We start from the raw sequence: 15,366 nt of genomic DNA, 5'->3' as shown, positions 1-15,366 counted from the left end.
GAGCACAAAAGAGTGAGCAAATCTGTGTGCATTTGTCTGTGTGTGTGCATGTGTGTGTGTGTGTGTGTGAGAGAGAGAGAGACAGAGAGAGAGAGAGAGAGAGGTTGTGTTTATAAGTCTGTGTGTAGTGTGTGAGTGTGTTTTTCTCCGCTTCTGTATGTGTGTGTGTGTGTGTGTGTGTGTGTATGAGTGCATGGCGATGTGTTTCAGGTTTTTATGAAACTCATGGGGACCACATGTCCCCACCAGTTAATGAACATCTGAAAAAAGCTGAACTTGTGACTCATGCTTAAATACTTTTCAAACAAAGATATGCCTGTTATTAACAAAAATGAAATGAACCAAAACGTTTCTTGGTCATAGTTAGGGTTAGGACACGAGTCTTTAGTGAGAGGTCAATGTAAAGTCAAAAGTTGTGTGTGTGTGTTTGTGTGCGTGTGCATGGGTGTGTGAGTGAAAAACTTGTCTCAAAGAACATGTCTTAATTGTCTCTCAGTGTCTCTAATATCGGACTTTATCTTTCTTGTTTCCACTCCTTTAAAAGTTTCAGCTGTGTTATTGGATTATTGCTTCTATATGACAGTCTGTTCTTTTTACCTGCTCTCTCTTTTGAGTTTATTTTTTTGCAAAAAATAAATAAATAAATAAAATAAAAAAGACGGCAATACAAGAACAATCACAATCCGATAACAGTTTAACAGTTATGGGAAGATAAATTCATATCTGTATTCCATGATAATATTATATATATAATATGAACAAAACTCTTATCAACTGAGCTTTTACAAAGTTGGTTACACATTAGTTTATTTAATCCCATTTTCGATTTTCTGGTCATCGGATTCTAGAGGATTCCACGATTATTTCATCTGTAAATTTTTTTAAACTTTTGTGTCTTCTTTACTCCAGACACATGATGGCTTACGTATATCGTATGGGAAATTATTTTTGAACGAATTTATCAATGATCGAATTATAAAGAATCATAGTTTTGATCATTTGGCTACGATTAGCTCAGAAATCATTTTAATTTCAAGGATTACGGCCGATGTTCATTCAGTAAACTAACTGTTTTAGTCGTCTATCCTTTAGAGTCAATATTAATATAAATTGTTTTGTTTTATGATATATCGTTGTTGGGTAACAAATTCTTCATGCTCCCCTGAAAGAGTTGACTGGTACCGGAGCGAAGAGCCGTACATTGAACTATACTGCTGTAAAATGTTGCAAATGCCTGTTTCAGGAAACGGCGCGTCAGTTTGAAATTGACATGAAGTCGCTGTTAACACTAGTGGACTGTTATAACGAAATGTGCCCCAGGAAACTTATACATTCGCCTTTAATCATGATGCTTTGAAAAAACATGTTGTAATTTCTCTTGTATATCTGCTGACACGGTATTTGGGGTTGTTACTTTTCGACTACCGCAGCTGAACTTGCCGTCTCTAAGGACGCTTGTAGGTAAGGAGGTATGCTAGCTAATTATGCTAAGTAGCTTAGCTGCTCAAACAACTTGAAAAAACTTGAATAACTTTTGTGTTGATTTATCTGGCCCCAAAGTTACACCAGCAAGCTAACTACAGACAATTATTAATTTGTTTTCTCCCCATAGTTAGCTACTGATAGAGTAAAATGGCACCAACTTGTTAAAACCAACTAGCCACGAATCAGCTGACTAGCTTAGCTGTGTTCTTCATTTCTGTTCATCAGACTATCAGTCATTTAGTAATGTCTTTTCGGAGTTTTTCAGATATCTTTATGGACATTATTTAGGAGTCAAATGTGCCTGCTTAACGGCACAGAAGTCTTGTCTGCACGCGCTCTTTATCATAACTACGGAATAATGCAAATGTTGCCTCTTTTACAGTGTCTGGTATTGAGCACTGGTGCTTCTGCGATACTGCAATACAATTTACCAACCTTAACTCACCAACTTATCTTATGTTGCTTTTAAATAAAAGACTAACGGACTCAGTGTGTTTGGCGTTCAGTAACAAGCTGTGTCGCATTTGTCTGAAAGTCAGAACCAGATGGCAAGTGTGTCGTTTCTGCTAACGCGTTGTTGTCTTTATTAACTTGTGTTTATTTACAGTTGGACCATGGCGTCTAAAGATAACGGGCGAATTTTGCACTTGGAGGAACAGGTCAGGAGTTTATCAGAGGAGCTCGTTCAGTGTCAGGTAAATGTCAGCTTGTACGTGTTTGACGCGTCAAAGTCATTTCTGTCTGCATTTGGGCTGTTTGTACATTGTCAGGTGAAACCTGATCATAACATTGATTGGGGCGGGCGCGCTTGGAGCGGCGGTGGGGGAGAGGGGGTCAGATGAACGACGCAGTCCTGCACGTCTGTACACTCCCACCAGGTGGTGCCTAATAACGCGTGAGGTCACCCTTCCATAAGTGTTTATATTTACATATACTGAACAATATTTACATAGGCTGAATGTTTCGCTGAAGCGTCTGCGAAGTTAGAGTTCAGATTTTTGAGTTTGTGAGCGTGATGCATAACGCGTCGCTCTTCTGCCCTGTCACAGATTAGATTTATGCTCTCTTGACATTAATATAAGAAGATGAGTCTCTGAAATGTTCGCGAGTTCTTTTTTTTTTAATTGACATATACGGATTTTCAGTGGCCTGCAGACCAGCATCGATTTTTCCTTACGATTCTTAATGACGTCTTACGTGTACGGAATCGTATTTAAAGACCGAGGCTATTTAATTTATCTTTTAACTCTGGTTCTGGTGCCAATGATAAGCGTAACGTTAACCGCTGGAGTGGAATGGAGTGGAGATTTTTCTTTCTTTCTTTCTTTCTTTCTTTCTTTCTTTCTTTCTTTCTTTCTTTCTTTCTTTCTCTCTTTCTTTTTTTCTAATCAGAGAATTACTTCATTACTTCGTTAATACATGGCTAAATACCACAATTCTTTGAGTATACACTAACCCAGTAGACTTTAATGCTCTCCCTTTTAAGATGAATAATTCATAAATAAGAGGAACTTTGAACATGTCTTGAAGTACTCATAGTGGAACATTCTCTCATTGTAGATTACTAGGCTATCTTGACCTGAAAATTGCACTTACATGTCTGCTGAAACAGATGCTTCGAGCATTAGTGTTAGTGAAGACACTAATGATTTTGAATTCAGGCTTTCTTTCTTCTTTTTTTTTTAAATTTGTCATTAAACACAGTGAGGGCTGCGGTTTGTGAGATCTCTATCACACATACTCACTCTCTCTCTCTCTCTCTCTCTCTCTTTCTCTCTCTCTCTCTCTCTTTCTCTCTCTCTCTCTGCTTTGTATGTTCAGCCTATGGTCTATCAAGGTCTGCCTTCACCATTTACTAAATAATTGATCAGACACTTTTGAATTGGGTTTAAATTTCATGTACTAATTGGAGACCAGCAGAGTCCTAAGGGAATGATGACTTTTATCTTATGATGATGTGGACATAATTTAACAGATAATTTTATATCAAGTCGATTTGGTATAATTCTGTCTTTTTTAATGTCAGAAAATGTAGGTTTTAGATGTTTCTCATTAAATGTAATGTAGCTTAAAAATGTTTGAGAGCCTTTCTTTTTTTCTTTTTCTTTTTCTTTTTTTTTCTCAAGCAGAGGACAATTTGAATTGGAAATGTGTCTGACTTGCCTCTTATGAGTGTGTCTCTGTCATCAGTTTTTAGTTGCACTTGCTCTGTAGTCAGTGGCAGAGAAAATACTACTTGTAGTCTGTTTGATTTTTTAGTCTTGTTAATTTAAATCTCATTTCTTCTTATCCTTTGGCATAATCTAACACATTTTGTGAGAGAATTTTTTATTTAGTAGACCTTGCCTTATGTAATAAATCAATTGTTACATTGATTAAATGTGTTATGTCACGTGGTTATGAATGTTGCTAGCTTGTTTTTTGACCCTCATGTCTTATATAGCTATGTTATGTGTAATGATGTGTGGAAATATTTCTTTGCTTTAAGCCATGTAATAACTCTGAGATTACACTCTGAGTTTTTGCTTTGATGTTGTTTGTTGTAAAAGTGCATTTTGTCAGTTTTGCTTACAGCTAAAACCACAAATTTGACCATCTCTGTTTAACAGGCAGATAAAGAGTTTGTGTGGACGCTATGGAAGCGCCTCCAAGTGGCCAATCCCGACTTGACTCAGGCAGTGAGTCTAGTAGTAGAACGGTGAGTGACCAATCATCTTCCTTCAGGTTCTCTGATGTCGCCACTCCGGTCTGCAGGCTGTGCCAACTTTTTCTTTAAGAAAAAAAAAAAAAAGCACTTTCTGATACAATTATGCTTCTTGTCTAAGTCTGTAGGCTTGAGAGCAGCTCTTTGACAGAATTCTCATGCTTCCCGGTCTGGGGCCTTGAAATCCCTGCCTGGAAACTGGGGTGTGCAGGGGGGGGAAAAAAAACGTATGAAAGTTACCCAAGGTTGAGTATGAGGTGCCTGTTCCGTTCAGTTGGAGGGTTATGAGAGAATCTATCGCAGATGCAGCGTTTAAGCTCTTTTTATCCTCCACGCTACAGCTCTGCCACAGAAAAACGCTCTAATGAAAAGAGACTCCATCTCTGCCCTTCCCAAACTGCCGAAGGAAGAAAGCGCTTTCCTTTAAGGGATGAAGAGCAGATTTAACGCGACGGGGATGACCTGCTGAGGGGAGGAGGTGAAACCACACCGATGGCATGGGAACTTGTTTGGGGGGGGGGGGGGGGGTTCACAAGGTGGCTATTGGCATTCGTTTAACACAACTGAAACTCTTTAAGACTTCGTAAGGGCTCTTCGTAACATGACAGGCCGCAGAGAAGGGTCCAGTGAGATCACTTGCTTTGTCAAACCAAATGGTGATGCGGTTTTCTTTTCTTTTTGTTTTAATTTATTTTATGTATATATATATGTGTATATATATATATATATATGTATATATATATGCACATGCGTGCACGCACGCACACACACACATATATATATATGTGTGTGTGTGCACGTGCGTATGTACATATATATATGTCTATCTATCTGTCTGTCTGTCTGTCTATCTATCTATGTGTGTGGGTTTTTTTAAGGTTTCTCTCAACATTTTGACTTAATGCATTATGTTGGAAGTCATTATTTGCATTACAAAGCCTTGCAAAAACATTACATTTATCCTAGACTAACACTTGTCACATTTCAATGCCCCCATTCTTTCATAACTGTAGTCTGAGGAGTGCAAAGAGTATTTCACCCATCAGCGAGAGAATGAAAGAATAAGTATGCCAAGCAAGGTGAAGACAAGTCTCTAACCCTCATTTTCTCTGAAAGCCAAGCTCCCTCTGTGGACTCAGCCAACAAGGCATGCTGGTCCTCCGAGAACAGGCAACAACCGCCTGGAGAATCTGTGTGCATGTATCAGTGGAGCCTCCGTGTAGGATATTGACATGATAATTGTGCCGTCTCCAGTCAACCGCTTGGCCTTCTGGGAATTCCCACTGGTCTTGTAGCGATTGGATGGCTGCTTGGGACATGGTTAACATCACTTGGGCTACAAGGTAGCGCTCGACTCGGAAGAGGCCAGGCATCGTGTTGGGGGGGGTCCTTGGGGAGGAGGGAAGGGGCGAAATGAGTGTGGTGGGGGGTGGGGGGGGGGTGGGAATGAAAGAACGAACGAACGAGGGAAACGAAAGGCTCCCAGGCGATTGACGGCTGTTGAAACAAGTCGGCTCCCGATCGCTGTTCTTTTGTCTTTCTCTCTCTCTCTCTCCTCCAAAGAGGGGCAGGAGTCGGCCTCAACCGGAGTGTTTGCGGTCTCTTCGGAATAACGCCGTTGTTTTTGATGTCCTGGTAATTACTGATACCTGGAGACGAACGTTATCTTCTTAGGATTCCCTACTGACAGCCCCGGTGCAGCTCCAGCTATGGGAACCAGCTGAGCTTTTGAAAGGCAACTCTCTGCATGTTTCTTTTCCCATGGTGCCCATTGTAGTGCGTGCTGTTTCATCTCCACTCAGAATATTTGCTGTTGCATCATGGAGAATAGTTTGTGTATAGCAAGTTGAAAATGGCTCCAGTTTGGGCCAAAAACCGAAGACAAAATTGTTATTATCTAGACCGTCTATCACAGTGATAAGCAACAAACAAAAGAGTTGTTTTGCTTACAAAACCTTGGACGGAGATGATGGGGTTTTACTGACGTCACTGTATAGACATGTCTCTATCTCTTTTTCTGACTCTCTCCCTGTTTCTTTCTCTCCCTTTCTCCTTCCTATAGAGAGAAACAGAAAGCAGAGGTGAAAGACCGGAAGGTTCTGGAAATCCTTCAAGCCAAAGATTATAAAATCCAGGAGCTAGAACAGGTAGGTCGCATTCTGGATGTAACAAGGAATCGACCTCACATCTGGTCCTCACTTTTCGGTCAAAGACAGACAACTCGACTTTGCCGACTCATTTTAAGCAATGAGACGGTTTTTGGAACCAGGCCTTACCCATCCTGGAGATGCCTCCCACACACATAGACACACTCACAGTTATACACACACACACACACACACACACACATGCACACACCTGATGTCGCAATTCCCATGTTACACTGACCCTGCATTTTCTTCCCTCTGAAGGGTCTCTAGCTGTGTGACTGATGCGTCGGTGTGACGGCTAATGATGAAGCCGTGTCGTTAATTCGTCTTTAATCACGGCCCCTGATTGGAGCATCTGTCAGTCTTCCTAATTAGCTTCTTCCCCTTCATCACCGTGCATCGGCTGTCTCCATAGAGACCGACGGCGAAGCCATAATCCACTGTAACCTGGTTTCTCCCGCCATGCTCCTCCCTCGTGCCAATGTGCGTGCGCTAGATACGGTTAGCCGCGTCGTGAGACCCGCAAGGCTACTTTATTAATGAGTGACGACCGCCACAAGATTGGAACAACAGAAGCTTCTAGACCTATCTCATGTTACATACGTGAGAGATTAGGGAAATGAGAGATTATGAATAGGATACATTGATTCCTATGCCTACTTCTCCATTCAAGTTCATTTTCGCTGACGCCCTTATCCAGAGTGATGTAAATTTGTTGCCATCTGTGTCAGAGGTCATACACCTCTGCAGTAACCTTGGGGTTGAGTACCTTGCTCAAAGACACATCGAGATCACTGATGATGTTCAGTAGCTCTAGGAGAAAAGTCAGAATTGAGTTTAAATTTTGTTAATTTGTTGACTTGTTTTTCAAAGGTAGTGTCTTTTGATGTGTTCAGGGACTGCATGCGAAGAGCCAGAGGAGCTAAACTTGACCATTGGAGACGGAACAAGTTAAACAGCTGAAACGTGTAGAAACCACAGATGCAAAACTAATGTCATTTAGTTTTAATCAGGTTTTTTTTTTTGTTTTTTTGAGGCTATTTGTGAGTGACTATTCAGCCTCAGTTGATTCTCACTAATCAAACATAATGATGTTATCTCAACTAATGAGAGTGATTAGCCCAGACGTTATTTTGGCGCGACTTTTCTTCGCCGCCGACAGACCGTGAATTAGACCAAAGTTTTCTGTTACACTTCACCGCTTTCCATCAGCTCTTTTTTTTTCTTTCTTCTTCTTCTTTTTTTAATTATGTAGCTCCTGTAACTTTCTTCATTTGCGGTGACTTGCCATTTTGTGGTGCATTGTGGGTGGAAACTGACTATTTAAAAAGTTGTTGCGTGTTTGAGAAGCTCGTTAATGGTCAGGATTCTGGGTACCGTCGCGCTGACTGCTAGCATCCATCATCTCATCCCGAATTTGCACCAAATGAGCCCAAATGGTGATTAATTGGTCTCTTCCCTTTCCTTGGCAATGTGATGGTCCGCTGAATCCCCCCTTGCCTGTCGGCTGTTTCCACAGTAACTTCTCTGACAATCTCTTTTTCTTCTTCTTCTTCTTCTTCCTCTTCTTTCTCTCCTCTCCTCTCCTCCTCTCTCCTCCCAGCCCTCCTCCATTTTTGTAACATAATTAGCTTTCATTTTTGAGCTGCACTGGGAATTCCTAATGCTAATCTCTCTGTCCTAGACCTCTTAACTTCTTTAAACCTTTTTTTCCTAGCAATTGAGCACTACTGGGGTTAAAACAGTGCTAGCCTTCCTCATTATCAACGTTTTCAGTCCAGCTCCGCTCGCCGTATAAATCTCTATTAAAGCCAGTTTTTGCATGGAGGACGGATCGCTGCGTAAATCCACTATCTTGGAAGATTCGAGTGATTTTCCTCAACATGGCAATTAATTGCGTCCCAGAGCTGTGCCTTTTTTTTTTTTTTTCTTTTTCCCTTTTTTTTTTTTTGAAGTATCCGCGGCCAACGTCGGATTAGCTGTGGTGCCAGAGTGCTCTTGGGTTGAGTGTGAAGTGGGGGGGCAGACTCTAGCCTCACTGTATTTGCCAGCACCGGGCTATGGAATGGAGAAAAAATGTTGTTTTCTTTCTTTTTTCCAATTCTTTTTTTCTCTTCTTTTTTTATTCAACGCCAAAAGCTTAATCCTCTGCCATATCAGGCCGAAGGTTAGTTTTCTGCTGAAATTACAACTTATTTTGGCCATACCAGTTATGGGAGCGTGATCTAACTAATGTTTGTAAGTGCCGTGCGCCCACGCACACGCTTTTGAGTCGATTTTAGTTTAGAGTTAAATCAGGGTGAGATGTTACCGTCTAATGTGACATGCCAGAACTCAAAGCCAAGTGCTCAAACCCACTTCACGCAAAGCTAACGCGTTTCCGCTCACTCCGCTGTTCCTGCTGCTTCAACTGAAAGACCTTCAGGTCAGGGCCATTCATTCTTAAAGGAAGTGGTAGAAGACTCTCTCTCTCCCTCTCCCCCTCTCCCTCTCTCTCTCTCTCTCTCTCTCTCTCAACATCCACCCGTCCTCTCCATCAGTAGGCCCTTTAATTAAACATTTAGTGTGATCCCAGGCGTTTGGAGTTTGCGTTCCCTCCGGCGCGGGGCTGTACCCAGATTGCTTTTGACTAATGGTTGTCTGTGCCCTCTCTCGTTTGCGTGGCTCTTTAAACAGAGAGTGACAGAACAGCAGCGGGAGATAAACAACCTGGCACAGGGGAGGCGAGGAGGCGAGGAGGAGCAGGAGCGGTTGAAGAAGGAGCTGGCAGCTTTGCACCAAAAACTGGGGAACAAGAGTCGACAAGTTAAGGTTTGGACAAATCTCCACTGGCACTTCTTCTTCTTCCTCTTTTTTTTTTTTCCCCCCGTTTCTGAAGCGGGTTCTGTGACACTGAAGAAGGAGAGAAAAAAAAAAAAAAGAAAGAAAGAAAAGCAAGTCCCCTGAGGCAATAGCCTAAGGCCTCAGAATCACTTAGGGAAGGGAGAAAAAGAGAGAGAGAGAGAGGGGGGAAAAAAAAAAGACATGTTTTCTTCCCCAAACCGAGAGCAAAGACTGTTGGGAAAGCTAGTCTAACTTCGAGATAAATACTTAATGATGGGCAAAGGCAGACCGAGGAAAGTGCGCGATGGCGTGTGTGCGTGCTTGTGTGTGTGTGTGTGTGTGTTTTTGATGGTGTGGCTTTTCCCTTAATTACATTCTGATGGGACTGGCATGATTAATTGATAAAGTTGAGGTCTGGGGTGGATGTGTCTTTACACGGGGGTCTCGTTCAGGAAGAGAGAGAGAGAGAAAGAAAGGAAGAGGGAGAGAGGGATAAAAAAAAAAAAAAGCACACACACACATATATACACACACACACACACAGCGGCAGGGACAGCATCAAAGGAGACCGGCAGGACTAATGGGCTTGTAGCTGACTGTGTTCTCATTAAGGCTGTCATTAGAACTGAGAGATGGACCTGATGCTGTTCTACTCGCGTGGGCTCAGGCCAGACCTGAGGGGAAGTCAGGTGACCTTGCCAATCATCAGCCCGAGCCGAAGTCTCTCCCACATGACTCCTCGCAGAGGTTTCACATGGAGGAGACCCCACTCGTCTCCTCTCACGCAAAATGGAGCTGTTTGTTTATTGCCATGGTGACCTCTTCTCTTCTCTTCTCTTCTCTTCTCTTCTCTTCTCTTCTCTTCTCTTCTCTTCTCTTCTCTTCTCTTCTCTTCTCTTCTCTCCTCTCTTTCCAGGAGCTGAAAGAAAGGAGCGAGAGGGAGGAGGAGCAAGAGAAGCGTGTGGCGGCCGCTCTGGAGGAGGCCAGGCAGGGCCTGGAGTCTCGCTGCTCCGCCCTGCAGGCCGATCTGAAGAGAGCACAGGAGCAGGAGGCCGAGTGGAGGCAGCAGGTGTCCGCCAACTGCTCCAAAGTCAAGGTAACTATGAGCACACAGAGAGAGAGAGTGAGAGATAGAGGGTAAGGACCAAGGGACAGGTCCACACAGCATCCTCCCTCCTCTGTTCCTCTCCTCTCTCACCCTGCTTTCCTTTCTTCTCTTCCCTCGATCTTCCCTTTCCCACCCCGCCTTCTCTTCATCCCTCTTCTTCTTCCTCACACCTTGAACGTTTTCCCTTCCCTTCCACCTTGAATGTAAACGAACTCGAAACAGCACAAATTTTAAATATTGATGTCTTGTTCAGAGGGTGGGAGAAATAATGACTTTTTAACATGTCGGGGGCGCCAGCTTCGTACAGCAGCGCTGGGTCGGAACACGCAGCACACACACGCACACACACACACACACGCACACTCTTTCCCTGGGTGCTGCCGTGACCGTGTCTGTTTTACATGTAGTTAATTAGCAGAATAAGTAGCACACACAGATCCCATTGCTTATAACTATGGAGTAACCTCTCCAGGTTTTAATGGTCCTCTACAAAAAAGGAGCAGGTACTATTCTTCCTGCCCCTAATCAGGGTGTGTGTGTGTATGTGTCCCACCTGAGTACGTGTAATCAGTAGCGCAGCTCCAAACCCCAGCGTTCTGCTCCCGAGCGTCGTAGAGCGTGACGCTTCTTCCTCCTGCACTCCAAACACCCTCCCTACCCCTCCTCTTCCTCCAAGAGGAGTGTCACTCAGACAAGTCAGACAGGAGCCCTTGAATGAGCTCTGTATCGTAATTACCTGAGTCTGCTGTCTGTATATCAATCAACTCCACACTTTAAGACTTTCCGTAGTCGGGCCCAGGACCCAAAGCCATCCCCTATTCACTGTGATGACTGTCAAACTCATCACAAATTCAGTTGAAAAAAAAAAAACAGAGAGAGAGAGAGAGAGAGAGAGAAAGAAACAAACAGGGGGCTTCAGAAAAGGGAGGAATTGAAATGTAAGTATCAATGTCATATGGTAATGGCGCATGGCTCAGGTCCCTCCCGCCCCTGTTAGGTGGCTTATGGTAATTAGGCCGTGCTGATTGGCTGGCTTCCGGTGGCTGGTTTTAATGAGATTGGCCCCCTCGTGGAGAGGGCGTGTGCGCGAGTGCCGCGGTTGGCCCGAGCGTTTGATGCTAGGCGTCGGGGTCTGCCTCATTAGCTCTGCCGGCTCCTGTGATGTGCGGCTGACCGCTCACCGATCCCAACAGTCACTCGCCCGGCCTTTTTTTTTTTTTTTTTCCTTCTTTTCTTTTTTTTTTTCTTTTGAAACACTTTGTCTCTTCTTTGTCTATTTCTTCCTGTCTTTTCTTGACTCCTGTCTATTTGATCTATCTCACTTCCTCTTTCTTTCTTTCTTTCTTTCTGTCTTTCTTTCACACTCATGTGCATACTTAGGCTTCCTCTCTCTCTCTCGCTCTCTCTCTATCTCTCTCTCTCACTTTTTCTTTCCACATTTTCAGATGAGTAATCCATGCCTAACCACATACAACTTTGGCAAAGCAGTCTGTGGAGGCGTAAAGTGCAATCTTAGATGCTGTTAATACTTACAGGTGGTATTTTCGGAAAAGGGGCAGAAAAATGAAAAGAGAATGACAATGTTGACTGGGATACACACTGCCTGGCTAAAAACACGTCACACACTCTAATATGTCACCTTTAGCTTTGATTACGGCGCCCATTCGCCTGTGGCATTGTGTCTACTACCTTATGCAACGTCACAACATTTATCTCTGTCCAGAGCTGCATTAATCTTTGGCCGAGATCTTGTTGACGACAGGAGAGTCGAACCACTCTGTAAAGTCTTTTCCAGCACATGACCTTCAATGGGGTTAAGGTCAGGACTCTGTGATGGCAAATTCATGTGTGAAAACGATTCCTCATGCTCTCTGAACCGCTATTTCACAATTTGAGCCTGATGAATCTTGGCATTGTCGTCCTGGAATATGCCCATGCCATCAAGGAAGAGAAAATCCATTGATGGGATAACCTGGTCTTCCGGTACATTCAGGTATTTACCTGACTACCTGACCCCAGATCATAAGACTGCCCCCATAGGTTCCAAATCCAAACAGCGACTTGTTTTTGGCCAGGCAGTGTATATAAGACTGTAGTCATATAAACTGATGAATAATAAGGGAAAAGACTCAAAACACTTCATAACATCTCTCTTTCTCTGACTTGGGCACTCTCTCTCCCTCTCTGTCTGTGTGGTGTGTGTGTGTATCAGGAGCTGGAGGAAGCCCTGAGTAAGGTGCGTCTGACTGTGTTTGAGACCCAGAGCCACAGTGCCGCTGTGTCTGCTCAGCTCTCCTCTACAGAACGGGAACTCACACACCGAGATGAGCAGATCCACTCACTCAGGTCAGCTACACACACGCGCACACACACACACACATACACAGACACACACACATGAAAATGCTCACACACAGAGATACTTTCTCATAACAATACAAAAACACACACACACACACACACACACACGAAAATGCTCATGCACAGAGATACTTTCTCATAACAACATGAAACACACATACACACACTCATAGTCACGCACACACATATATACACACACACACAAAAATGATCACACACAGAGATACTTTCACATAACAACACAAAAATGTACATGCACACATACACAAACACACACACACACACACAAATATACACTTGCACACTGACACCAAAACACATGCATGCACGCACTCACAATCACACACACACACACACACACACAAACACCCTCTTTTCAGTTTTAACGTGAGCAGGTTGGTTTGTTTTTTTTTTTTCTTTAATGAGAAAAGAGTGTTCCCTCAGACTCTTGTCCCCCAGCGTTCACCTGAGTTAAACCCAAAACTACGAGACTTTGCATGTGTGTGTGTGTAAGACATAAAATATCAGTCACTCTTTATGTCACACGTGCAGTCACACACATCAGTTTTTATATATGAAGTCTCTTCCAAAGGGCTGACTCTGTCACATGGCTCCCTGACACTTTTATGGATAGATTTCCCCCTCACATTATGTCATATACCAATAAAATCACACAGATTTAAAACTCAAAAGTTTCATCTCTTTTGTATGTCCATCTGTATCTTTTATGTGTGTGTGTGTATGTGCACGTGCGTGTGTTTGTGTGTGTGTGTGTGTGTGTGTGTGTTCAGGCGAGAGCTGGAAGAGCTGCAGGCCCTGTACAGGCAGAGTGTGGAACATGCCGGAGAACAGGCTCAGCTTATTCAGCAGCTGGAGGGCCTCAATCTGGACACACAGAAAGTCTTACGCAGCCAAGAGGCAGCACACACTGCCGACACCAGCTCCTATCAGAAGGTGAGTGCGCGCGCGTGTGTGTGTGTGTGTGTGTGTGTGTGAGAGAGTGAGAGGGGAGTGGAATGGGATGAGTCACTTCTGAGGGGGTGGGGGGGTGGGGGCTCTCCTCATTTCCAGATGAGCTTAACAGCTGTCCTGGAGTCTGGCAGGTCACCATGGAAACCCCACAGAGAAAAATCCCATGTTCCAGCACTGCTTTGATTCCCCGTCCTGCTGCTTTTACTGCCAAATTATCCTCTATTTCTCTCTTTTACAGTCTATCTGTCTCTCCCTCTCTCACACACACATACACACTCATCATCTCTCTCTCTCTCTCTCTCAATCTCTCCCTCTCACTTCTCTCTCTCTCTCTCTTACACACACGCACTCACTCACTCACTCACTCACACTTCCTATCTCTCTGTCTCCCTCTCTCTCTCTATCTCTCTCTCTCACACGCACACACACTCACACTCACTCAGTCACTCACACTTCCTATGTCTCTCTCTCCCTCTCTCTCTCTCTCTCTCTCACTCTCTCTCTCTCTCTCACACACACACACACGCACACTCATACTCACTCACACCCACCCACTCTCTCTCTCTCCCTCTCTCTCTCTCTCTGTCTCTTTCTCTCTCTCTCTCTCTCTCTCAAATTGAAATTGAAATTGAAATTGCTGTACTGGCATGACAAAAGTTGCATTTGTATTGCCAAAGCGTGGCGAGAGACACGTGGAACATGTAGAACATCAAATAATACAGGGAGAGAGAGTAATAACAGAACAATACATGCACATAAACTGTAATAATGGTAACATAGTATTAGTACTGTAATAACAAACTCTCAAGAGTCAACAATAACAAACAAAGCATTGTGTCCATTCTAAGCGTGTGTGTGTTTGTGTTTGTATGTGCGTGTGTGTGTATGTCACCGTGTGTGTATGTGTGTTTGTAAACTGTAGTGTTGTGTGGTGATGTATGTTTTTGTCACTCACTGTCCCTCAGCGCATGATAAAGAGAGTGCTGGGGATGGACTTTCCTTTTGTCTCTCCCTCTCTCACTCTCTCACTCTCTCCCTCTCTCCCTCTCTGTCTCTCTCTCTCCCTGTCTCTCTGTCTCTCTCTCTCTCCCTCTCTCTCCCTCTCTCTGGCTGTGGTTACAGCTGTACAGTGAGCTGAGTGTGTCATACCAGGCCCTCCAGCGCAGCGAGGCTGAGCTGCGTCAGAGGACCACGGTCCTCACAGCGCAGCTGCACCAGAAAGACCAGCAGCTCCAACAGCTCCACACTCAGCTCCAGCAGCAGCAGCAGCAGCAACAGACCGCAGCCTGCAGTCCCCAGGCCAAGCCAAGCAGCTCCCAGCCCTGTGAGGTGAGTCTGTGTGGGCACTGAGTGAAGAGGTTTGCGTCACTGCCTGCCTCTTCAGAGCCGGGGAAACACAGTTTAATGCTCACTGGTGCCAAGCACTCGTACTTCCCATCAAACACTGGTCAGAGAGCTTTTTTAAAGTAAAAGGTAATTTTAGCGGTGAAGGAAAGCACTTATGGGGTAACCTGAAGGACAGACAAGTGAATGAATGAATGAATGAATGAATCAGTGAATCAATGAATCAGTCAATGAATGAATGAACGAATGAACGAGCAAGTGAGTGAAGAAATGAACAAATGAGTGAGCGAATGAACGGATGTTAATGTGAGTGACTAAATGAATGAATTAATGAATAATGAATGAATGAATAACGAGTGACAAAAAAGAACGGATGGATAGATGGATGGATGGATGTCTGGCCATGAATGAGTGTCCAG

General features: G+C 43.8%; 1 protein-coding gene across 1 annotated transcript in view; it reads left to right on the top strand.

The window, feature by feature from the left end:
* Nucleotides 1–2,099: 2,099 nt before the first annotated feature.
* cntln (centlein, centrosomal protein) overlaps nt 2,100–15,366 on the top strand; it is an 81,787-nt gene continuing 68,520 nt past the window's right edge. Inside the window, exons 1-8 of the mRNA XM_030788301.1 lie at nt 2,100–2,180; nt 4,095–4,183; nt 6,252–6,336; nt 9,016–9,150; nt 10,079–10,258; nt 12,483–12,616; nt 13,423–13,585; nt 14,726–14,932. Coding sequence (XP_030644161.1) covers nt 2,100–2,180; nt 4,095–4,183; nt 6,252–6,336; nt 9,016–9,150; nt 10,079–10,258; nt 12,483–12,616; nt 13,423–13,585; nt 14,726–14,932 — 1,074 coding nt within the window. The remainder of the gene's footprint in view (nt 2,181–4,094; nt 4,184–6,251; nt 6,337–9,015; nt 9,151–10,078; nt 10,259–12,482; nt 12,617–13,422; nt 13,586–14,725; nt 14,933–15,366) is intronic.

Source organism: Chanos chanos, chromosome 11, assembly GCF_902362185.1.
Source record: "Chanos chanos chromosome 11, fChaCha1.1, whole genome shotgun sequence".
Taxonomy (NCBI): domain Eukaryota; kingdom Metazoa; phylum Chordata; class Actinopteri; order Gonorynchiformes; family Chanidae; genus Chanos; species Chanos chanos.
Note: the sequence above shows the minus strand (reverse complement) of the source record. Positions and strands in the feature narration are given on the sequence as shown.